The following is a 26,352-nucleotide window of genomic DNA, read 5'->3' as shown; positions in this document are numbered from 1 at the left end:
GGCCCTGCCAGTGAAGCCCACATCCCATGAATGATTGATTGTTTTTGGGGAAAATACCCACTAGTTATGAAAAGGTGAACCCCTGAGTTTATAGCAACTTTTCAAACTTGATTATGAATGTATGTGTCTATTCATTCCAAGTATAAGAAATAGGAACGTGAGTAGACCATTTGGACCCTCAAGCCTGCTCTGCTATTCAATAGGATCACGGCTGATCTGACATTTCTTATGTCCACTTACCCCATAACCTTGCAGAATTGAGAATTGCTGAAAATAGACACTTTTTTTTTCAAAACCTTTTTTTGCACTCATCAGGATAATTTGCAAGAATTATACACCCTAACTGTTAATTTATGTAGCTTCCAGTATACATATATCTCACTTTTGAGCCCAACCGCAATCTGAAATTTGTTGTCAGCCTTGCACGTTCAGAAGAATGTTGCAGATATTGTCTTATTGTGGAATCACGTTTACTATTGAATGCTCTTTTGCAAGTGTGGGCCTGTTGGGTATTTTTGTTTTGGTTGAGTATTTCCTGTGAATGGGCCTGAGTGCAAAACAAGGTCTTGACAAAGTGTCATTTTTCAGGAATGTTCAGGTTCTGTACTACCAAATGACAGTGAATATCCAGTTTTAAAGCATATGACTATAGCAAATTAAACGTGTTTTTATTTTTCTCCATAGAGCTGAAGAGAGCATTATATGCACTGTTTTCTCAATTTGGTCAAATAGTTGATATTGTAGCATTGAAGACTATGAAAATGAGAGGACAAGCATTTGTAATTTTTAAAGAGATAACATGTGCCACGAGTGCTTTACGGCAGATACAAGGATTCCCATTTTATGGCAAACCTATGGTAAGTAAATATTCTCACACTGATATTTGTATTACCAGTAGGTAAAAAGATATTTGTATTACCAGTCTATAGTAGTCTACACTCTTCTATAGAAGAATAAGCCACATTATCCTTCATTGCTGTTGAGTTCAAGCTCACCTTTTAGATCAGAGCTCTCCATTGCTTGATAAATTGGTCAATGTTCAGGAGATTTGGATTGTTTTTATCCTGTTTGGGTTTCTAAAAACAATATTACCATACCCATTGATATTGTACTCATCTTTTGGTCTCCATGTTCTTAATTCTCTGTGCCTTTGCATTGTGGGAAAAGCAAAGCATCAAAAACCTGTAATGTCTTTAGATTAAAAATACAATTCTGATTTTTCTTGGGCAGTCAGGAAACCCATTGTTTTTTAATAAATGATTTTAATTGGATAATCTATCTTTTACCGAGCAATTCAATTCTAAAACTCGTCTAAATTTTTCATGAGCTAAAGGTCCTTTTTGTATTCTTACTATGTCACAGCATAAAGATATTGATTCAGTGATGTAGCTATGGGTATTGCCTTTTCAAATGCACAGTTTTAAATTACAACTTACAAAATTGGGTTGGAAGACCTGTATGAAATTTTGACTTTAATTGCTAGAAAATGATATGTATTGCATGATTAAGAAAATATAACTACTTCTGCTTAAGAAAATTAGGACTTGTATTGGGGTGTTTATTTGGGAAAATAATGCTGTTAATTTAGAATAGAAAAACATTAATGTAACAAAAAATACAGAACAACTAAAGCAGTGACACCTATTGACAACTGGGAAATAGAAATAAAAACTGAGTTATCAGCAGGATTTCATATACCTCGCCCCAGTTATATTTTGAGTCTATGCACAAACTTGAATCAGGCTCTGCACTACTACCACCTTCCTCATCAGTAAGTGAAAATGGGCTAAAATTAAAGTCTGAAATGAAAATTAAAGGCTACAATACCCAGCAGAAAGTTCAGACACAGCTTCGAAAGCTTACACCAGTCTTTGTTTAGAACAATATTGCAAGCGTGATAAAATCTGCGTGAGCATAGATGGACTTCAAGTAGCATGCTACAGGGCAGTCAGTCATCCTCGAAAACAAATAAGTATTCAGCTACGAAGACATTATTGTCCTTCTGGCATTTTTGATGTGGAAAAGACTAAGTGTTGAATAAAGAATGCTAGGTTGAAGGACACATGTGAACTGTTGCCTTGTATTCTCAATGGGATGAGAGGATGTGGATTTGCCTTCATTGATTGCACAGGAAAGGGCTGGGAAGGGCAAATGAAAGTCAGAGTTGTATAAAAGTGAACAAGAGTCCTTGTGGAAGTTGGAGACAGGATAATGGTGAGTTTTGTTGCATAATTGTGACTTGATTGCTGATAGGATCTGTGCAGACTGGAGGCTGATGGGAAGAGAGCATCTGCTTGAACAGTTGGATTGGAGCCGAGGCAGAGTAAGCAGTCTCCCGTGGGGAACCTTTTCAAATGCCTTACTGAAGTCCACGTCTACTGCTGTGTTCTCATCAATCCTCTTTGTTACTTCTTCAAAAATTCAATGAAGTTTGTGAGATATGGATTTTCCATGTAAAGGCTAAAGACTACTTGTGCTGAAACCCTAGAACTCTGTGGGAAGCTAGAGAAGTGATTGTTGGGCCTCTTACTGAGATATTTCTATCATCGATAGTCACAGGTGAGGTGCTGGAAGACTAGAGCTTGTCTAACATGGTGCCATGATTTAAGAAAGGTGGTAAGAATAAGCTATAGACCTATAGGAAACTATAGACCAGTGAGCTTGATGTCGATGGTGGGCAAGTTGTTGGAAGGACAGGATGTATATGTATTTGGAAGGGCAAGGACTGATTAGGGATAGTCAACATGGCTTTGTGTGTGGGAAATCATTCCGATAATCAACTTTCCTCTGTAGTAATAAGTTTGCAGATGACACCAAAATTGGAGGTGTAGTGGGCAGAGAAGAAGGTTACCTTGGATTACAATGGGATCTTGACCTGATGGGTCAATGGACTGAGTGGCAGGTGGAGTTTAATTTATATAAATGCAAAGTGCAGGATTTTGGGAATGCAAATCTTAGCAGGGCTTATACACTTAATGGTAAGGTCCTAGGGAGTTTGCTGAACAGAGAGACCTTAGAGTACAGGTCCATAGCTCCTTGAAAGTATAGTCACAATTAGATAGGAGAGTGAAGAAGGCATTTGGTATGCTTTCCTTTATTGGACAGAGTACTGAGTACAGGAGTTGGGAGGTCATGTTGTGGCTGTTCAGGATATCGATTAGGCCATTTTTTTGGAATATTGTGTGCATTTCTGGTCTCCTTCCTATCGGAAAGATGTTGTGAAACTTGGAAGGGTTCATAAAAGATTTACAAGGATGTTGCCAGGGTTGGAGGATTTGAGCTATAGGGAGAGGTTGAATGGGCTAGGGCTGTTTTCCCTGGAGTGTCAGAGGCTGAGGGGTGACCTTTATAGAGGTTTATAAAATTGAGGGGCATGGATAGGGTAAATAGACAAAGTCTCTTCCCTGGGGCTGGGGAGTCCAGAACCAGAGGACATAGGTTTAGAGTGAGAGGGGAAAGATATAAAAGAGACCTAAGGGGCAACTGTTTCATGCAGAGGGTGGCATGTGTGTGGTGTGGGCTGCCAGAGGAAGTGGTGGAGGCTAGTACAATTGCAACATTTAAAAGGCATCTGAATAGGGAATGTGTAGGAATGCTTTGGAGGGATATGGCCTGGGGGCTGGCACATGGGTCTAGATTGGGTTCGGCTATCTGGTCAGCATGGACGAGTTTGACCAAAGGGTCTGTTTCCATGCTGTACATCTATGACTCTAAGTAACATGATCTTTCAGAAACGAATACAAAGGTGGTGTTAACAGAACAGATGAAACACAGACATTTGACAAATTGGTTGGAAGCTTAAAGGAAATATATTACGAGTAAGCATGTTGGAGGTCAGTGGAATTAAAAATACTTGTCATTAGAACATCCATTTGGCACCTTAACTATCAATATTCAAACTCTGTTTTAGTTCTGGATGTAGGTTTGCTTGCTGAGCTGGAAGGCTCATTTCCAGACGTTTTGTCACCCTACTAGGTAAAATCTTCAGTGGGCCCCATTTCACAACAGGAAATGACATCATTGACCCAAAGAAACCCAAACATATAAATAGAAAGCAGAAATCATCAGCAGCAGCGCTTCGCCCGGGGGCCCACTGAAGATTTTACCCAGTAGGGTGACGAAACGTCTGGAAATGAGCCTTCCAGCTCAGCAAGCAAACCTACATCCAGAAGCTCAACCTGAGCTACACATCATCTTTGTTCCAATGTTGTAAAGTGGTAGCATTTGTATCATCTACAAAACTCCTTTAATTACACCATCAGAATCTAGAAGAATGAGCCGGAGATGCACAGGGAATGCCACTGTTTCCAAGTTACATTCCATAATGTGCATCATCCTGACTTGGAACAATATTGCTGTTTCTTCACTGGGTCAGAATCTTGAACTCCCCTCACTGACATAAAGGATTGCAGCATTCAAAGAACAAATTAAAAGACGATGCTAGTGCAATGCAAAGTGCTAGTTTATGGGACTTAGTTGGGTACCGCCTTCCCATACAAGAGCATTGTTGATATTAAACTAACTTACACGTGTAGATTTTGTTCTGTACTGCATATTTCCATTCTGACAAATCTTTGAATTTTAAAGCAATTCCTACCATCATGTGTATTTGTGAGCTTTTCCTTATATTTTAAAATTTAGATTTTTAAAAAAAACTTTGCTAAAGATATGTTAACTCTCACCATTCTCCTTGCCTTCATGTAATGTGCTGTAATATATGTCATACATAAACTGAAGAAATGCTTCACAAATGCAAGCTACGATTATAGACATAATGCTGGTAACCTGACCATTTTAAGTTTGTGAGGACAACTGAAGCCAGTTGTAGTTCCTGTACTATTAGATTGATAAGATCACTGTGGACTAATGAATGAGCCTGAAATTTTGCTTCTATGTTGGATCAGCTCTTAGCCTTTATATTTGCGTAACTTCTGTTTTATTAATCTTTTTTTCCTCTGGAGCAGTCATTCCTTTCCTCATTTTAATGAGAATACAATAACAGTTAAGAATTGGTACTGATAGCTAATACAAAGTAACTTTTTCTGACCATTTACTAATTTCAGTACTGTGATGAAATTCATAAAATTTTCAATATGGTCAAGAGAAGGATATTAGTAAATGTAGCCATTCAGTTGAGTCGTTTAGATTTCTAACGAAAAGTTTCTACAGAGAATTTTCATTTTCCTGAAAGAATTTGTTTTAGTTGGGAAGGCAGCATCTAATACGCTTGCCTTCATTGCTCAGATATTTGAGCATAGGAGTTGGAATGTCTTGTTGAGGTTAAACAGGGTGTCGGTGAGGTTACTGTGTACAGTTCTGGTAGCCTTACTATAGAAAGATATTAAATTGGAGAGGATTCAGTGAAGGTTTACCAGGATGTGGCTGGAAATGGAGGGTTTGGTATATAAAAAGAGGCTGGTTAGGCTGGGATTTTTTCACTGGAGGCTAGGAGGTTAAGGGGTGACCTTATGGAAGTTTGTAAAAGCAGGAGAGCTATAGATAGGATGAACAGCAAGAGTCTTTTTCCCTAGGATGGGAGTTCAAAACTAGTGGGCATATTTTTAAGGTGAGATGAAAAAGATTTTTCAGAACACATGAGAGGCAACTTTCTTACGCAGTGGTTGTGTGGAATGAACTGCCAAAGTGGTGGTTGCAGATACAGTTATGATGTTTTTAAAATTTACTCATTTATAGGATATTGGTGTTGCTGGCTGGCCAACATTTATTGCCAGTCTCAAGTTGCCCTTGAGAAGGTAATGGAGAGCTGCCTTCTTGAACTGCTGCAGTCCATCTGCTCTGAGTTGACCCACCATGCCATTAGGAAAGGAATTCCAAGATATTGACCCAGTCACAGTGAAGGAACGCTAGGATGGTGAATGGCTTGGAGGGGAACTTTGATGGTGTTCCCATATATCTGCTGCTCTTGTCCTTCTAGATTGAAGTGGTCATGGGTTTGGAAGGTGCTATCTAAGGATCTATGGTGAATTTCTGCAGTGCATCATGTAGATAGTACACACTGCTGCTACTGAGCATCAGTGTTGGAGAGTGGATGCTTGTGGGTGTAGTGCCAATCAAGTGGGCTGCTTTGTCCTTGAATGGTGTCAAGCTTCGAGTGTTTTTGGGGCTGTACTCATCCAAGCAAGTGGGGAGTATTCCATCACCCTCCTGACTTGTTTTGTAGATGGCAGATAGGCTTTGGGGAGTCAGGATTTGCATTACTCACTGCAGTATTCCTAGCGCCTGACCTAGCTATTGTTTATTTGGTGAGTCCAGTTGGGTTTCTGGTCAATGGTAACCCCCCAGGATGTTGATAGTAGGGGATTCAGTGATGGTAACACCATTGAATGACAAGGGACAGTGGATCAATTGTTTCTTATGGTGACGGTCATAGCCTGCCATTTGTATGGTGCAAATGTTACTTGTCATTTGTCAGCCCAAGACTGTACATTGTCCATATCTTGTTGCATTTGAACATGGACTGCTTCAGTACCTGAGGAGTTGCGAATGATGCTAAACATTGTGCAATCATCAGCAAACATCCCTATTTCTGACCTTTTATGGAAGGAAGGTCATTGACTAAGTAGCTGAAAATGATTGGGCCTAGGACACTACTCTGAGGAACTCCTGTAGAGATGACCTGGAGCTAAGATGACTGACCTCCAACAACCATTACAGTCTTCCTATGTTTCGATTATGACTCAAACCACTGGAGAGTTTACCATTACTCACTGATTCCAGGTTTGCTAAGGCTCTCGATGCCACACTTGGTCGAATACAACCTTGATGTTCTCCCCTCACTTCTGGAATTTATCTCTTTTTTTTTGTCTATGTTTGAGCCAATGCTGGAATGAGGTCAAAAACTGAGCGGCCCTGGTGGAACCCAAACTGGGCCTCCCTAAACCGGTTATTGCTGAACAGATGTTGCTTGATAGCACTGACACTTCCATCACTTTACTGATGATGGAGAGTAGACTGATGGGGTGCTAATTAGCTGGGTTGGATTTGTCCTGCTTTTTACGTTGGGGACATATTTGTGCAATTTCCAAAATTGTTGGATAGATGCCAGTGTTATAACTGTATTGGAAAGCTTGGTTAGATGAGCAACAAATTCTGGAGCACAAGTCTTCAGTACAATTGCTGAAATGCTGTCAGGCCCTGTAGCTTTTGCAGTATCCAGTGCCTCCCAACCCGTTCCATGATATCACGTGGAGTGAATAGAATTAGCTGAAAACTGGTATCTGCGAAAACTTCACCCTTACTTTTGCACTGTTCTTAGCTCTTCCATCATTTGAAGATGGGGATATTTGTGGAGCTGCCTCCTCCACTGAGTTGTTTAATCGGCCAACCCCATTCATGACTGGATGTGGCAGGACTATAGAGCTTAGATCTGATCTTTGGTGGGATCACGTAGCTCTGTCTATCACTGCTGCTTATGCTGTTTGGCATGCAAATAGTTCTGTTTGTTGACTTCACCAAATTGACACCTCATTTTCAGGTATGCCTGGTACTGCTGTTGGCATGTCCTCCTGTGCACTCCATTGAACTAGGGTTGATACCTCAGGTAATGGTTAAGTGGGGGATATGCTGGGTCATGAGGTTATAAATTGTGCTCGAGTATGATTCTGCTGTCGATGGCTGACAGTACCTCATGGATTCCCAGTCTTGAATTGCCAGCTCTGTTTGAAGTCTGTCTCATTTAGCACAGTGATGATGCCACATTCTCAATGTGAAGGCAGGACTGTGTGGTGGTCACTCTGACTGATACTGTCATGGACAGATGTGTCTGCAGCTGGAAGAATGGTAAGGATGAGGTTGACTGTTTTTCACTGTTGGTTCTCTCACCACCTGCCGCAGACCCAGTCTAACAAATATGTCCTTTAGGAATTGACCAGCTTGTTGGGTAATACTGCTGCGGAGCCTCTTTTGGTGGACGTTGAAATCCTCCATGCAGAGTACATTTTGTGCCCTAGCCATCCTCAGTCCTTCCTCATTGTTCAACATGGAGGTGCAGTGATTCATCAGCTGAGGAATGACGGTATGTGGTAATGAGAAGGAGGTTTCCTTGCCCATGCTTAACCTGAAGCCATGAAACTTCATGTGATCTGAGTCAACACTGAGGACTTTCAGGGCAACTCCCTCTTGATTGTATACCATTGTGCCACCACCTTGTGCTGGTGGGACAGGATATATCCAATGATGGTGATGATGCTGTCTGGGACATTTGTCTGTAAAGTATGATTCTGTGAGCATGACCATGTCAGGCTGTTGTTTAATTTGTCTGAGACAGCTCTCCCAATTTTGTCACTAGCCCCCAGATGTTAGTAAGGAGGACTCTGCAGGGTCCTTTCTTAGCAAGGCTGTTTCTGCCATTGTCTTTTTGAATGTCTAGACTGATGCCAGGTGATACTTTGAGATTTTACAGCAGTTAGTAAAACTGAATGGCTTGCTAGGCTATTTCAGAGGGCAGTTGAGCGTTAACCACATTGCTGTGGGTTTGGAGTCATGTAGGCTAGACCAGGTGAAGATAGCAGATTTCCTTTCCTCAAGAACATTAGTGAACTAGATCAGTTTTTCTGACAATCAACAAAGATTTCACGGTCATTAGTAGTTTCCTAATTCTAGGCTTTTTTTTTTGTTTGTTTCTTAAAGTAATTTCTATTGAATCCAAATTCCACCATCAAACCTGGGTTTCTGGATTAATAATCCTAGCAATTACTAACACTAAGCCACTGCCTTCCCTAATAGCAAAAGACATTTGGATAAGTAGATGAATAGGAACGACTTGGAGGGATATGGGCCAAATGCAGACAAGTGGGACGAATTAAAATTAGGAACGTGGACAAGCTGGACTGAAGCATTAGTTTCCACACATCACTGTGTGACTCTTTGATGTGTGCAAATATAGAATCATAAGGTTTTTTGATTTTTTTTCGTTGGGATTTGGTCCACTTTGGTGTAAGTCTGATAGAGAATCTCAAGGTTAAATTTGACTTTGTTTTGTGCTCCCCATGTATGCAAAATTGTAAATCCCTAGTTTTGTACAAAATGATTTGAGTTTCAGTTGGGAAGGGAAAGGAGTAAAAAATATTTGTAAAATGTTATCCACTGATTATGATAATTGCTTATTGGGATCTGTATGACAAATACAACACGTGGCAACTGTAGAGCCCAACCCGGATTTGCATTTTTTCATATCTTTCCTTTAAACGTTATGCCACTGAAGCATTCGTTGTGATCTGAATAAGGTACTGCTTAGATCACAAACATAGGAGGATGGTATAACCTATTAAAAATGTAATAGTAACTTCTTAATTTTTTTCCTCAGCGAATTCAGTATGCAAAGACTGACTCGGATATAATTTCAAAAATGAGGGGCACCTTTGCTGATAAAGAAAAGAAAAAAGAGAAGAAAAAGGCCAAAAACCAAGAACAAGCTGCTGCAAACAAAAAGGCTAATCAAGTAAGCTACATTTTTTTTTATTCAAAGCAATTTTCTGTTGGTTTGTGACTTACTACTCAAAAGGTAGTCATGGATTTTGCTATAGGTCTTTTGCTGTAAATTGTGTCGTATGATCTTATACTCCACAACCACCTTATGAAGGAACAGCACTCCGATTTTTATAGTCACAGAGCAATGCAGCCCAGAAACATGCTCCAACTCGTCCATATCAACTAGATATCCTAAATTAATCTAGTCCAATTTGCCAGCATTTGGCACATATCCCTCTAAACCCTTTCTATTCATGTATCCGCACAAATGTTGTAATTGTACCAATCTCCTCGTCCAAATCTGGAAGCTCATTCTATACACACACCATCCTCTGCGTGAAAAGTTGCTCCTTAGGTCCCTTTTTAAATCTTTCTCCCCTCATCTTAAAGCGATACCCTCTAGTTTTGGAGTCCATGTCCTGGGGAAAGCCGTTGTCTATTTAGCCTATCTATGTCCATCATTATTATATAGTCTGTATAAAGTCATCCCTCAGCCTCTGACAGTCCAGGGAAAATAGCCCAGTCTATTCAACCTTTCCCAACAGCTCAAACTCTCCAACCTTGGTAACATCCTTGTAAATGTTTTCTGAACCCTTTCAAGTTTGACAACATCCTTCCTAGGAGGGAGACCAGAATTGTGCACAATATTCCAAAAGTGGCCTAATCAATGTCCTGTACAGCAGCAGTATGACCTCCCAACTCCTAAACTCAGTGCAATGGTGAAGTAGCAGATAGTGAAAGAGACTGTGTGTCAGAGAATGCTGGATCCTGAAGATGGAAACCGCAGGTCGATAGAGTGGTCAAGGAGACATATGGCATGCTATCCTTCATCAGATGGGGTATTGAGTGCTAGAGTTGGCAGGTCAGCTTGCAGTTGTATAGGACTTTGGTCTGACCATACAGAGTCATAGAGATGTACAGCGTGGAAACAGACCCTTTGGTTCAACTTGTCCATGCTGATCAGATATCCCAACCCAATCTAGTCCCACCTGCCTGCACCCGGCTCATATCCCTCCAAACCCTTCCTATTCATATACCCATCCAGATGCCTTTTAAATGTTGTAATTGTACAAGCCTCCACCACTTCCTCTGGCAACCTATACCACACATGCATCACTCTCTGCATGAAAACGTTGTCCCTTAGGTCTCTTTTTTAATATATCTTTCCCCTCTCACCCTAAACCTATGCCCTCTAGTTCTGGACTCCTCCATCCCAGGGAAAAGATTTTGCCTATTTACCTGAGCCATGCCCCTCATTTTATAAACCTCTGAGCACCCTCTGATGCTCCAGCCTGTTAAACCTCTCATTTTAGCTGAAATCCTCCAACCCTGGCAATATCCTTAATTTTTTTCTGAACCCTTACAAGTTTCACAACATCCTTCCGATAGGAAGACCAGAATTCCAAAAGTGACCTAACCATGTCCTGTACAGCCACAACATGACCTCCCAACTTCTGTACTCAATACTCTGACCAATAAAGAAAAGCATACTAAATGCCGCCTTCACTATCCTATCTACCTGCGACTGTACTTTCAAGGAACCTGCACTCCAAGGTCTCTTTGTTCAGCAATACTTCCCAGGGCCTTACCATTAAGTGTATAAGTCCTGCTAAGATTTGCTTTCCCAAAATGCAGCACCTCACATTTATCTAAATTAAACTCTTATCTGCCACTCCTCAGTCCATTGGCCTATCAGATCAAGATCCCGTTGTAATCTTCTTTGCTGTCCACTACATCTCCAATTTTGGTTTCATCTGCAAACTTAGTAACCAGACATTCTATGTTTACATCCAAATCATTTATATGAATGATAAAAAGCACATGGTGGATAAGAATTTGATAGTTTTCTTCAGAACTGTCCAACATTACCTCTAGCTTGTGGTTTTTAGAGTGTCTAGTAATTACCCATTTCTGGCTAAAGTAAATCTTAACTGTAAAAGGTGATGATGCTAACATATCTTGCCTTTGGTGAGAATCCAGTAATGCTACAGCATCTGTGTATCCTGTCAAGCCCCTTCCTTAAAGGACTTCGTAGTTGTGAATTGAAATGTTTTCCAGCAGCTCAATCTTCAAGATTTTATATTATGTTCAAAGACAGGGTAGATAAAGATGATCTATTTCCTTTGGCTGGGAATTATAGAACTAGGTAGTTATTGCCTAAAAGGTAAGGCCACGCCATTCAGGACAAATATTAAGCACTTCGACATGCAAGGTAGGTAGACATCTGGAACTCCCTTCCAAATGTAACAGTGGATGTTAGATCAGTTATTAATTTTAAGTCTGAGATTTTTTTTGTTGAGCAAAAGTATTTAGAGCTATAGGCCGAAGGCAGGTATATGGAGTTCGGCCACAATTGCACTGAATGGCAAAACGGGCTCAAGGGGCTGAATGGCATGTTCCTGTTCCTATTTACGTCAATAAATCCAAAATATAAATTGATTAATTAAAAGCCATCTTATTTCATGTGTTCAGCTGAAAGATTGTGCAAAAGTTGGAATTGTGCAGGTTGAGCTACTACTGATGTTTCCTGATTAGAACTCAGAGCTGAAAGACCTGCTATTTCTTCTGTACTCACTTTCTCAAATTGTGTAATAAATATGGCTGTGCAGCTTGCTTTGCAGGGTCGGGAATTAAAATTTTTTTGAATAGCCAACCATCAGTTATAATGTTTATTAATTTGCACTGAACTGATTTAGATGTGCCTTTGCAGTAAATGTTTTTGCTTACAACTTCACCTTTTATAAAACCTTTTGAAAAGTTTCCTTGTTAGTCCCACGTTTAAAAGTGCTTTCTCACTGTTGTAATACACAGTAAGTCCTACTGTTTTCAAATGAGGCTCATTTTAGTTTTAAAATATAATTATTTCAGTGCACCTTGATGGTGCAAGGATTAATCTCTATGTTCAAGGGGTTATTTTAGTTAAGTCACACCATGGACAAGACTTTTTGTGACAATTACTTAATGTGTTACTAATATATTTCCAATCATAGTGCAGATTTGTTTTTGAAGTGAAACATTTGTAATTTTTTTTAACTAGAATATGCTGTACTAATATATTGTTTTATGCTAAATTGCTTGGTTTTGTTTACTCATATTCCAATAAAAACAAAATACAGCAAACATTTTATTAACTGGCACCTATTGATTAAATATTTTGAATAATCAAGAGGTCAGCGTAATCAAACTAAAAACACAAATAATAGAGAAGCAGTACAGGGGGCCTACACATTACAGTTGTAATTTATTTACAGCATAAATCACTTGCATAATGATACAACTTTGCCTTATATAAAACTTAGTGGCAGCGATCCTTCTCACTAGCACCTACACCTTAAGACTTAGACATTATGGAGATTGCGATAATATAGTAAACTTCTGGTATTTGATATATAGTTTTTGCCCATTTATAGAGAGGGCTGGTTCATAAGGTGCCTGTTAAAAAGAAGTTTGCTGTACTGTGGATGCTGGAAATCTGTATGCTGGAGTAACTCAGCAGGTCTGGCAGCATTTGTGGAAAGAGAAGTTGAATTAATATTTCCAGTGTGGTATGAGTCTACAGAACAGGTCATACGAGACTTAAAACATCAACTGTCTGTTTCTTTCTCTATAGATGCTGCCAGATCTGCTGAGTTTCTCTAGCATTCTCCTTCTTTCTTTTCGTCATAGCACTTTGGTAAAGTGGCTTGCAGAAAATGCGAATTTCAGTGGTCTGAGATTGTTTTGTATACTCTGGAACTTAATGTGACCCATTAATTTTAGGTAACAGCACAGGTGGCGACTTCAAATTCTAACCAGACCACCGCCTCAACAAATCAGGTATGCTTTAAGAACTTGACAAATGGGAGTGGGAGTAGATCATACTGTCAAAATCATTGTGCTGATCTTCTGTCTCATTTCCACTTCCTTGCCTGTTTATCATCTTATCCCTTGATTTCCCTAGATTTAGAAAAAAATCAGTGTCTCCTGGCTTTGAATGTCTTCAGCAATGGAAACATCCACAGTATTTCAAAGATTGAGTGAAGAATTGTTTTGCCTCCTTATTTCTTTCTGATTCATCTTGTTACCCTGAGACTTTGCCCTGCATTCTATAACTACCACCAGGAGAAACTATCTCTTTGGGCTTGACAGGGTAGACATTCATGACAGTGTTTCAGTGGATGACAGTATGTTATTTTAAATTTCAGAGTATAGGCTCAGTTTATATGACCCCTCCTCAAAGGATATCTTGACATCACTAGATCCAACCAAAATTGAATCTTTGCTGTACTGCCCACTAGACAAATATATCTTTCCTGAGTTACAGAGACACAAACTGAATGGTACACAAGGTGTGATCTTAGGAAAGTCCAATTGTGGTAAGATTTCCTTTATCATTCCTCAAGATTCCAATCTTCTTCAAATAAAAGCCTTCTGCTATTTGGCTTCCTCATTCCTATATGTACCTGTACACACTCTTTGGATGCATACACCTATGTTTCTCTGGACATCAATATTTTAAAATTTAATTTCAAAAGATGTTTTGCTTTTCTATTCTTAATACCAATGTACAGTAATTAATCTATCGCTTCCCCATGTTTTGCTCATCTGTCAGCTTGGAGAGAGTGAGGACTAGGGATCAGAGTCAAGAATGGAGTGCTGGAAAAGCACAGCAGGCCAGGCAGCATCCGAGGAGCAGGGGAATCCATGTTTTCAGCAAGAGCCCTTCATCATGAATTCATGATAAAGGGCTCTTGCTGAAAATGTCGATTCTCCTGCTCCTCAGATGCTGCTTGGCCAGCTGTGCTTTCGCAGCAACCCCACTCATCTGTCAGTGTGTTGCCCAATCATTTAACCTTATTACAGAAGAACCTCGATTATCTAGCATTCAATTATCCGAAATATCAGGTTATCCGGCAAGCTCTCAAGATGCTAAGCAATGTAATCGGGCACTTGATTATCTGGAATTTGATTAAACGAACAAAATACTCCCCACCCGTGTCCTTTTGGATAATCAAGGTTCCTCTGTACACCTCTTTGAATCTATTTTCTCTCCATAGCTCGTGTTGTCGTCACTTTGTTAAAATTAGTTTTTCTCCTTGAGATCAATGAAGGCTTGATCATTGAATACATTATTTGAGGCTGAGTTACATAAACTTTAGATAGACAAAGGAGTCCAGCATTAAGTGGGGTCGGCAGAAAAATGGATCTGAAGTCACAGCAAGATCAGTAATGATTTTTATCAAATTGAGGGGCAGGGGAAGCTCTATTTTTGTAGTTGTTATGTTCATTCCACCGAGTTCTGAATTGACAGCCAGCTTGGATAGTTAAGCCATCTCTTCTAAGTCATTAATAGATGTTGTTCATAGTTGAGGCCCCAGTACTGATTCTTGTGGCAGACTTGTTAGAGCCTGACAGCTTAAATGCGCTCCATATCATTAATCCTAGCTTCCTATCCATTAAGCAACCTTCTAACAATGCAGTTATAGGTCCACACTCCAGTGAGATATCATTGTGAATGTTAACTTATATGGCAACAAGTAGACTCCACTTACTGGTTTTCCCTTTTACTCAGCTATTTACAGAATCAAAACCAAAAACAATTTGTTAAACATGATTTCTGTTTTAAAACAATGATTCTGTCTGATCATACTCGGGTTTTCAAAATACATTAAGATTTCTATAATAATAATACATTTCAGCATTTTCAATATTTTAAAACAGGCAGGGCAAATCCAAACAGGCCAATTACTGCCCGTCAGTCTACGTTTGATCATGAGAAAAATTAACGAAGGGCTAGTTGGCAGCACTGTAGAGCAACACTTGCTAAGCAATAACCTGCTCAGTATGGGTTCTTCTGAGCCACTCAACCTGTCCAAAAGTTGGACAAAAGTGCTGAACTCCAGAGTTGAGGCAAGCTTGATGTCAAGGCAGCATTTGACAGGGTAAGCAATTGAAGAGCTGAGCAAAGCAAAACTCATTAGAGTTAACTTTCCCTTTGAAAGGAAGATATTTTTGCACTAGCAATGTTCTATTTTTATTAGTTTTATCTAATTTTGAACATTGATAGAAAGTGACAATTTCTTAATCATGGAGGAAAAGTGTAAATCTGGAATACTCACTAACCAATCACATACCTGTAGCCCTGTGGCCTCACTTTTCAATCCTGGTGATCAAGGTTCCCACTTGCTCTAGTCAGTTGCTCATTTTCAATCCTTGGTGCTTGGGATTCCTGTGTTGTCCAGTCTATCATTACTCTTTTTCAATTCCTGGTGTTTGGAGTTCCTACTCCCCCTGAGAGGCTTCAGTCAGTGGAGTTATTCCAATTCTGGGAGATATTAAGTGAGAAGAACTTGATTCTTGATCATCTTGGGCATTGTTGACCATTTCTAGCCAGATAGCACAATGTGGGAGGTAACGTGGTACATTTTCTCCAGTATTTGTTTATACATCTTTGACCATAGGATGTATGATGCTTTTGGCATTTTAAATAATCTTCTGATTATGTCATGTAACTTGGGTTTCACAGTAGCTTTCTGGTTAGATTGGATTTGGATAATATAACGTGTCCACAATTTACTTTTTATTTGTGTAATGAAAGAATTTCTACTGCTATTTCTGGCAGTTTTAAATATCCTGATGCATCAAATCTTTTCTGATGTGTGAATTACAAGTTTTCATTCCCAATGGAAGTAATGTCCCTAAGCATTTATTTTGTCTTTCTCTCCCAAAGGTACCAGACAATCCACCCAACTACATTCTATTCCTCACTAATTTGCCTGAAGAGACCAATGAAATGATGTTGTCCATGCTGTTTAATCAGTAAGTAGAAATGAAAATTCCGATAAATGTTAACAGGGTTTTTTCTGTAATACTCTTTCTTTCAATTGAAGGGAATGTTAATTTTATCTTGAATTTGTTTGATTTATTAATAAAAATGTGTTTATTTTGATTAGTCAGAAATGATACTGTCAATGTACATTTTCATGGATTATTTCAGAGTAAGTCTATTGGAGATGAATGCAATATAATTCTTGCCCAACACTAAACTATGCTCCAGTATTTTGCATTTAAAGTATCTGTTTGCATATTAAAAGTCCGGTTATGTCAGAATATGCACAAATGTTGTTGATTACCCCAGCCATTGTGAAAATTTTGTTCTGAAATGTAACCTTTAATTAAAATTTTAACTCAAGGTAAATATGGGCCTCTGGTTGAGAAACAGACAAATGCAACTCTGTCAATGCCATTCACACAATGCCTGGGTTTGTTGCACTTAAAATGTAGCCTGTGTTTACTCAGTAAGTTTGAAGTTGGCAGTGAAACATTTGAAAACAATGGATGACCAATTGTTAAGTTTATGGTAGAGCCAGAGGGTCTCCCTTCAATAAAAGATTTTAAATTATGAATGCAGTTTCCAGATGAAAACAAGCTGGAAGAAGCTTTGTAGGATTTCTTAGTGGACCTAGAAGTCTGGAGAAAGGTTTGTAAACTGATGAATTATTCATATGAGCAACAGAATCAAAGTTTGTTGAAAGTAAAATAAATTATTTTTGTTTGAGACCATCCAACAATGCGCCAAATTGTCTCATATATTGGCAATCAGTGTGAAGTGTTCTGTTTTTAATTTGTGTATGTTTACTGAGAAGCGAACAGCTATGCTTTTGGTGTGGATTATATCTCGGCAGATTGAGGAATCCCACATGTCTGTCAGTTGGCCTGCATTTTAAGCTCCACTTCATTTGCCATATTTAATGGACTCTGGAAGATTTTCATCTTTCACCTAGCCAAAGATATCAAATGGCCCCTCAGAGTCCTATGACTGAAAGCGACCACCAGAGTTGGCTTGGCAGCTGGTATTAACTGAGACATCCTTAGATGCGTTATTGAATAAAATTTAGAGGTCACTCAGTTACAAAGCGGAGAGAAAGATTCCTTCAAAAATGTTAAGTCAAAGAGTAACCAGAACACTTGAATAATGAATTCTGGACAGCTGTGGAAGTAACTTTTGGGTTGATCTCTGAATGAAGTAACTAATGTTCAAGGTTGTTGTAATGTAGCATAAAGGAATTTTTGTAGTGCTGGTTTTGGTGAGAGGAAGCAAAAAGTACAACTAAGTCTACCCAGCAGTTCACTAATCTATGGCTCAAGCAGCTGCCTCCTTTTTGTTTCAACCAACTAATTTTTTACTCTTGGGGATCCTGTGGGAAGTCAGTTTTCTGTTAGCATAACTGAGATTCAGGAATTCAGATTAGATGAATTGCAGGCATAAAATGGATGTCTTTCCATTTCATGTTCAAGTTGGTGAATTTGAGTTGTTTCAAAAGAAACCAGGTTTGTTCACATTTTCTTACTGCTGTTAATTTCCAAACAAAAAGGATTATGTAGGCATAGGTATAAACCAAATGTACCAATTAGGAAGGCAAATACAATAATGGCATTTATTTTGAGAGGACTTGAACATAAAAGCAGGGACATACTTCTGAGGCTGTATAATGTTCTGGTCAGGTCACATTTGGTGTATTGTATGTAGTTTTGGGCTCCATATCTCAGGAAGGATGCACGGCCCAGGAGCGTGTTCAAAGGAAGTTCACTGGAATGAGCCCAGGAATGAAAAGCTTAACATATGAGGAATTTTTTTTTAGATTAGACTTAGTGTGGAAACAGGCCCTTCGGCCCAACAAGTCCACACCGACCCGCCGAAGCGCAACCCACCCATACCCCTACATTTACCCCTTACCTAACACTACGGGCAATTTAGCACGGAATGTTTGAGGATGCTGGGTTTATACTCGAGTTCAGAAGGGTGGGGTGGGGAAACTAATCGAAACTTAGAATACTGAATGGCCTGGACAGAGGAGATGTTGGGAATATGTTTCCATTGGTAGGAGAAACTAGAACCCCGAGGGCACACCCTTAGAGTAAAGGGAAGACCTTTTAGAGTGGAGATAAGGTGAAGCTTCTTCAGCCAGAGTGTGGTGAATCTATGGAATTCACTGCCATGGAAGGCTGTAGAGGCCAGGTCATTGAGTATATTTAAGACTGAGATAGATAGGTTCTTTATTGTCAAGGGGATCAAGGGTTACAGGGAGAAGGTGGGAGAATGGAGTTGAGAAACTTATCAGCCATGATTGAATGGCAGAGCAGACTTGATCGGCTGAATGGCCTGATTTCTGGTCTGATGTCTTATGGACTTAAGATCTACAGTAATCTGTATTGATATTTTACAATCAAATTTTGAAGCCAAAAGCACAACATTAATTAAAATTGAGACTCTTTTTATAATGCTCCACTGATTCAGGTGTCCTTAGCATTTGTAAAAATCATTTTCAGTTCCTGTCAAAAATCTCTTGCATAGTGATCATTTAAGAACTTATTGCATAAGTTTGTTTTATTCTGCAGGGGATGACATCTAATACTTACATCCCTATTGGATTGTAAGCCATTTACCCAATGTTCTGTACATATGAAAACTAGAATTTTTCTTTAGTACTTTTTGGTACATTTTAAATCAATTAATGAAAGTAACTAAATTAGATTTGCAAATCAATGTGAAAAATACAAATCAAAAGACTTTTGCACTTTGAAGCAATTGTATTACTTTAATACTAAATTGTTTGCGTTTTAACATAGGTTTCCTGGTTTCAAAGAGGTACGTTTGGTACCTGGCCGACATGATATATCTTTTGTGGAATTCGAGAATGAAGGACAGGCTGGTGCTGCACGTGATGCATTGCAAGGATTCCGAATTACACCATCTCATGCTATGAAGATCACCTATGCCAAGAAATAATCAAGGTTATCAGGGCGAAAACATGTTCCAACTTGTTTATTTTTATTTTAATTGCGGTTTACTTATCGCAAGAGAGAGAAGAAAAACCAAGCATATGAAGATGTTATCAGCTTTGGACTTCTTTTATCCATCGCAGTCTCTCAAGAATTGAAATGTGATTAAGGAGAAAATATTTCATTTTCTGCAAATGATATTGACTGTTGGTAGTTGAGAATGAAAACAACTATCTCGTGTTTTATATAATAAAAGTAGATCTTTTAGTAACTTTGTCAAGATAACGGTTACTTTATTGTAAAATTTGGAACCAGGACCTTGTGTTGCTTTTGTAGCTCATAATGAACCATGTAAACCGTTGACTAAAATTGTACAGGAGTTGTAAACCATACATATTTCATTTGCAAGTATTCTTAAATTTGTTTTGTCAGTCTGCCCCAAAACCTTAGAACACAGCGGAGATGTAGAATTGGTAGAAAATAAGTAATATACATATAAACAAGGTATTGGAGGTTTAATCAAAAGAAGCAGAGTGTTCATGTTCTGACAGTATTTACATCTCAACACTGAGTTCAACAACTTCAATTACTTACACAGAAAATGAGGTGCTGTTCCTCCAGCTTATGCTGGGTTTCACTGAAACACTGCTGCAGGCCTAGGATAGAAATGTTAATGAGAATAAGATTCTGTATTGAAATGACGAGTGACTGGAAGACTGGGTTCATTCTTACAGAATGGCAGTGTTCTGCAAAGCAATAATTCAGTCTAGGTTTGGTGTCACCTGTATTATGAGCAGCAAATACAGTAGACTTTCCAACTTAATTTTGAATCCACGTTGTTATATCTGAGTGGGTGACAGTCACTGATGAAGGTGTGGCTGTGGAAGTGAGTTTTAGAAAACAGCTTATTGAAGTTTAGGAGGGATACTGAAAACGCAGGTGCATAAGCTCAAAGATACAAATGGAAGTCCATCAGAGGGAACAGTACAATTTCGCCAAGATAGGTATACCTTCGGAAGAGAAATGGCAGTGCAAAAGTTATGGGCTGGAGGCTAAAATGCAGACATTGCCCCTTCCATGATGTATTGTAATGTTTCCTGGATACTTGGTACTGAGGGTCACCTCGTACTTTAGGATATTCTAATCTAGTGCATGTTCACAAACAGGACAGGGTGGCTGCGAGTGAGGCAGGTAAAAGGATTTAGACGGTAGGAGCCTTTGCAATTGTCCACCAGGTTTGAGATTTTTTTCAGGCTTATTTGCATGAGTATGTGGACTGCAGATCAGAAGTCAGCATAATCCTGTGCTACGGGAAGCCAATCGGGGGGGGGGGGGGGGGGGCTGCTAAAATGGTCATTGGGACAGTATCATCAAAGGGACATTATTCTCTGCAACTACAAACATGAGACTAGAAGGTTGTATTGTAACCCAGGTGCCAGGTTCAGGCTGGAGAGGAACTTGCAGTGAGACAGGAGGATCCAGTTGTTATGGTCTATGTAGTTATCAATGTCATAGGCAGAGCAAAGATAGGTTCTGTGTAATCAGTTTGAAGAGTTAGACCCAAAATCAAGAAGCGCACACAAATGTTGTGAATCATTACCTGAGCCAGGTAAAAATCGGCCTAAAACAGATTGGAGAGATTAATTTGTAGCTCAAAGAATGGTGTGGAAGAAGTGAATTCTAGTTCATGGGGCACTGGAACCAGGACTAGGGAAAATGTGAGAGACCGAGGAACGAGGACATGCCACAACCAAAAGGACTAGCCACTCTACCATACGTCAGGAGCGTCTCAGAACTGACAGCCAGACTACTGCGACCCTTAGGACTCATAACAGCACACAAGCCAACATCCACGCTCAGACAACAACTCACTAGAACAAAGGACCCAATACCCAGCATGAGCCAAACTAACGTAGTTTACAAAATACCATGCAAGGACTGCACAAAACACTATATAGGACAAACAGGAAGACAGCTAACAATCCGCATCCATGAACATCAGCTAGCCACAAAATGACACGACCAGCTATCTCTAGTAGCCATACACTCCGACAACCAGCAACATGAATTTGACTGGGAAAACACCACTATCATAGGACAAGCCAGACAGAGAACAACCAGAGAATTCCTAGAAGCATGGCATTCATCCACAAACTCCATTAACAGACACATTGACCTGGACACCATATACAAACCACTACAGCTGAAACTGACACCCGGAAGCGGCAAGAACAAACCAATATAAATACCGGAAGAAACATCAAAGCAGCGCTTCACACGAGGCTCCAACAGCACTGATGATGTTCCCTAGCCAGGGAACGAAACGTTTGCAGCAAAAACTTGCAGCTCGGCGAGCAGAACCACAACAACGGATACCCGAGCTACAAATCTTCAATCAGGTTTTATGTAATCTCGTCTCTGGAAAACTCTCACTGACAATTGGCAAACATCTCAGACTTGGTGTGGTTTTCACATCAGTTTGCTCAATTAACTTATTAACACTTAATTGTGACTCTTTGTGATAAATACATTACCTCTTTGACATAAAAAATTAGCTTGTATTTGCTGTTCATTACCTGCATGTCATCTAATCAATTATGATGTTTAGCCAGCACAATTCCATTCTAGCCTCAAAATCAGCTGATAACTTGAACTTTTTATCACATCTGATTCATTGTCTTTGGTTTTAAACAAAACTTCACGTTTTCCAGAGTTAGTGTGCCAGTTCTGTCCATTACTGCTTGAGTTACAGGTTTGATGTAAACACACTTTCTGTCAGCCTTAATACACATACCTTTTAAAAACCCATGCCATTCCTAATCATCACAAAGTTTCCTATGTGGGTAAACTTCAGTTTTGACAGGAGTGCCAAATGCATGGTAGAGGTTTGGCCTTCCCATTTTATATCCAGCCTGACTTTTGCTGGATTGATTGGAAAACTGGGGAAAGTAATTGTTTACCACACTTTTATTTCTTGCGTCAAAGCTGAAATTTCCCCCTCAAAACTTTGACTATAAAACATGGTGTGGAAGTAAGGCCATTGGCCCATCAAGTCCACTCTGCCATTTATTCGTGGCTGATGAATATTTCAACTCCACTTATCTGCACTCTCCCTGTAGCTCTTAACTCCTTGCGAGATCAAGAATTTATCAATCTCTGCCTTGAAGACATTCAATGTCCTGGCCTCCACTGCCTTCCAAGACAATGAATTCCATAGGCCCACCACTTTCTGGCTGAAGAAGTGTCTCCTCATTTCCGATCTAAATTGACGTCCTCTAATTCTAAGGCCATGGATCCTAGTCTCCCTGCCTAACAGAAACAAAAGTCCGCCATTTTGAAGTCATGCATCATCTTAAAAGTTTCTATTAGATCTCCCCTCAACCTTCTAAATTCTAACGAATACAATCCCAGGATGTTCAGCCATTCATTGTATGTTAGGCCTACCATTCCAGGGATCATCCATGTGAATCTCTGCTGGACACACTCCAGTGCCAGTATGCCTTTTTGAGGTGTGGGGCCCAAAAGTGAACACTGTATTCTAAATGGGGTCTAACAAGAGCTTTATAAAGTTTCAGAAGCACATCGCTGCTTTTATATTCCAACCCTCTTGAGATAAATGACAACATTACATTTGCCTTCTTAATCACGGACTCAACCTGCAAGTTAACCTTCAGAGAATCCTGGACTAGTGCTCCCAGATCCCTTTGTACATTTTGGCTTTATGAATTTTCTCGCTGTTTAGCAAATAGCTCTTGCCCTGTATTCTTTTTTTCCCAAAGTGCAAGACCTCGCATTTGCTCACGTTAAATTTCATCAATCGTCTCCTGGACCACTCTGCTAAACTGTCTTAAATCTTTCTGCAAAATCTTTCTGCAGCCTTCCCACTTCTTCAGTACTACCTACTTGTCCACATAACTTAGTATCATTAGCAAACTTTGCCAGAATTTCCTCATCCCATCCTGGGGATGGGCAATAAAAGCTGGCCTGGCCTGCAATGCTGACATCCTATGAACAATTTTTAAAAATATTGAATACAAAAGTAGGGAGGTTGTAGAGTGTTAGAAAAACCAAGTACTGGAGAAACTCAACAGACTGACAGCATCTGTAGTTAAAAAATCTTAACATTTCAAGTCCGATGATCCTTCTTCAGAACTAAAAATAGCTGAGAGTGGGTGGAGGAAGTGAATAGGTTATATAGAGACAAAACACCTAGGGTGTGATGGTAGCTACCAAAGATGGAGGAGAATGTTCACATTCTGAAATTATTAAACTCCATGTTGAACCCTGAAAGCGGTAAAAGTATGTAGGTAGATGAGATGCTGTTCCTTCAGCTTGCATCAAGCCTTTTTGTAATGTGCAACAGGCCTGAGACAGAAATGCTGGCATGGAAAGGCGGTGTGTTCTGGAAGCTTGGGGTCACTTTTCCAGACAGAACATAGATGTTTGAGAAAGCAGATGCCTAGTCTGCATAGAGGAGACCATATTGTGAGTCTTGAACGTGGCAGAGAAGATCAAAGGGGTGCAGGTAAATTGCTGCTTCACCTGGAAGCTGTGCTGGGGCCTTGGATACTGAGTAAGTAAGTGAGCAAATGTTGCACCGTCTGCAATTGCATGGGAATGTGCCCTGAGGGTGTTGGGAGTGAAGGAGGAATGGACAAGGGTGTCCTGGAAAAAAACAGTCCCGTAGAATGCTGACAGGAAGACGAGGGGAATAAATGTTTGGAGGTGGCAGAAACAGTAGTTTACGATCCTTTAGATATAGAGGCTGGTGGGATGGAAAGTGAGGACTGTGACCTCTATCATTGTTTTGAAAGAGGAGGGAAGATTTGAGGCAGAAGTGCAGGAAATGTATTGGACACAGCTGAAGGCCCTAGTGGTTGAAATCCTCAGTTAAGTAAAAAGATGAGTAATTCTGAAGCCCTTTTGTGGAAGTTGGCATCAACAGAACAGATGCAATGGAGACTGAGAAACTGGCAGAATGAAATGAAGTCATGACAGGAAACAGACTATGAGGAAGTGTAGTCAAAGTAATTGTGTGCATTGGTAGGTTTGTAATGGAAATCAATGGCCAGCCTATCCCTAGAAGTAGAAACAAGTAGAATGTCAAGGAAGGGAACAGTCAGAGATGGACCAGGTGAAGGTGAGAACAGGGTGTAATTTGGAATCAAAATTGATTTTTTTTCCCAATTCTAGATGAGAGAGAGGGAAGTACTACTGAATATGTCATTGATGAACCGGGGGGAAAAGAGATGAGCAAAGGAGGGGAACCGAATAGGACTGAGTCAGGGAATGGCAGAGGACAGTGGTGGCAGATGGGGACCTTCTAAACCTCCTGCCCGACACCCAAAAATTATGCCCCTTTGTTATTGACCCCTCAACTAAAGGAACAGTACCTTTCTATCCACTCTGTCCATCTGCCTTGTACGCCTTAATCAAGCCCCCTCTCTGCCTTCTCTGCTCAACGGAAAGCAACCTGAGCTTATCCAGCCTCTCTTCATAGCTAAAATGCTCCATTCTGGTGAATATCCTCTGCGCCCTCTCCAGTGCAATCACTTCCTCTAGTGCGGTGACCCGACTGCACACATTGTATCAACAGTGGCTTAACCAAAGTCTGTGCAGCTCCAACATGACCTCGCTCTTATAATCTATGCCATGACTGATACAGGCATGCTTTTTACCTACACTATTAACTTTTCCTGCTGCCATCAGATAATTGTGGATCCATACCCCAAGATCTCACTGTTCCTCAGAGCTTCCTAGTATTCTGCTATTTGTTGAGTACTCTTTTTTTTACTTCTTCCAATGTAAGGAGGTGCTGATGTTGGCTGGGGTGGACAAAGTTAATGATCTCACAATACCAGGTTGCTTCCAAATAAACGTGTTGGACCATAACCTGGTGTTGTGTGATTCTTAACTTTCTCCAAAGTACACCACATCACACTTTTTGTGGTTAAATTCCATCTGGCACCAATCTGCCCATCTGCTTAATCCATCTATATCTTCCTGTAACTTAAGACCTGTTCCTTGCTGTCAACCACCCAGCCACTTTTCATGTCATCTGCAAACTACCTACCCCCAACATTTTCTTCTGTATCAATTATATATAGCATGAACAATAAGGGACCTAGCACTGATCCCTGTGTAATGTTACTGAACATCAGATTCCAGTAATATGAAAAGCATTCTACCACTACCCTCTGTCTCCGACCATTTAGCCAATTTTGGATCCAACTTGTAAGTCACCAGAATCCCATAGGCTTTTACCTTCGTTTTCAGTCTCCCGTGGGGAATTTGTCAAAATCTTTTCTGAAATCCGTATAAACCACATCGACTGAACTGTCTATACATCTGGTCACCTCGAAAAATACAATCTAATTGATCAGGTATGACCTCTCTCTGACAAAGCCACGCTGACTATCCCTGATCAAACCTTGCCCCTCTAAGTTGAGATTAATTTGCACTTGTTTCTGCAATTGTTTCCCCACCACTGATGTGAGACTCACTGGTCTGTAATTGTCTGCTGTATTCCTACTACGTTTCTTGAAAAGTGGAACCATATTAATTCTCCAGTCCTTTGGCAACTCCTGTGGCCAGAAAGTAATTAAAAATATGGGTCAGAGGAAATGTAATTTCCTGCCATGTCTCCCAGAAAAGCCTGTGAAACAACTCATCTGAACATGGGAATTTGTCCACTTCTAAGTCCACAAAACCTCCAATATCTCCTCACTCCCTATGTCAATCTGCTCAAGAAATTTATAGTACTTCTTCCCACATTCTACACCTATATTCTCCTTCTTCCAAGTGAAGGCAGATAGAGAGTCAAAGCCATAGAGACGAACAGCATGGAAACAGACCCTTCGGTCCAACTCGTCCATGCCAACCAGATATCCCAACCCAATCTAGTCCCACCTGCCAGCACCTGGCCCATATCCCTCCAAACCCTTTCTATTCACATACCTGTGAGGAGAAAGTGAGGTCTGCAGATGCTGGAGATCAGAGCTGAAAATATGTTGCTGGAAAAGCGCAGCAGGTCAGGCAGCATCCAAGGAACAGGAGATTCGACGTTTCGGGCATAAGCCCTTCTTCAGATTCCTGATGCCC

At 40.1% G+C, this 26,352-nt stretch overlaps 1 protein-coding gene across 4 annotated transcripts in view; it reads left to right on the top strand.

The window, feature by feature from the left end:
• The window catches only part of snrpb2 (small nuclear ribonucleoprotein polypeptide B2), a 28,640-nt gene extending 8,153 nt beyond the window's left edge, over window positions 1-20,487 (top strand). For all 4 annotated transcript variants that reach the window (XM_060839412.1, XM_060839413.1, XM_060839415.1 and 1 more), the window contains 5 exons: window positions 685-857; window positions 9,326-9,460; window positions 13,249-13,305; window positions 16,199-16,287; window positions 19,099-20,487. In XM_060839412.1, the coding sequence (XP_060695395.1) occupies window positions 685-857; window positions 9,326-9,460; window positions 13,249-13,305; window positions 16,199-16,287; window positions 19,099-19,258 (614 nt within the window). In that variant the 3' untranslated portion in view covers window positions 19,259-20,487. The remainder of the gene's footprint in view (window positions 1-684; window positions 858-9,325; window positions 9,461-13,248; window positions 13,306-16,198; window positions 16,288-19,098) is intronic.
• The last annotated feature ends 5,865 nt before the right edge of the window (window positions 20,488-26,352 follow it).

The sequence above is a fragment of the Hemiscyllium ocellatum genome, chromosome 19 (genome assembly GCF_020745735.1).
Source record: "Hemiscyllium ocellatum isolate sHemOce1 chromosome 19, sHemOce1.pat.X.cur, whole genome shotgun sequence".
Taxonomy (NCBI): domain Eukaryota; kingdom Metazoa; phylum Chordata; class Chondrichthyes; order Orectolobiformes; family Hemiscylliidae; genus Hemiscyllium; species Hemiscyllium ocellatum.
Note: the sequence above shows the minus strand (reverse complement) of the source record. Positions and strands in the feature narration are given on the sequence as shown.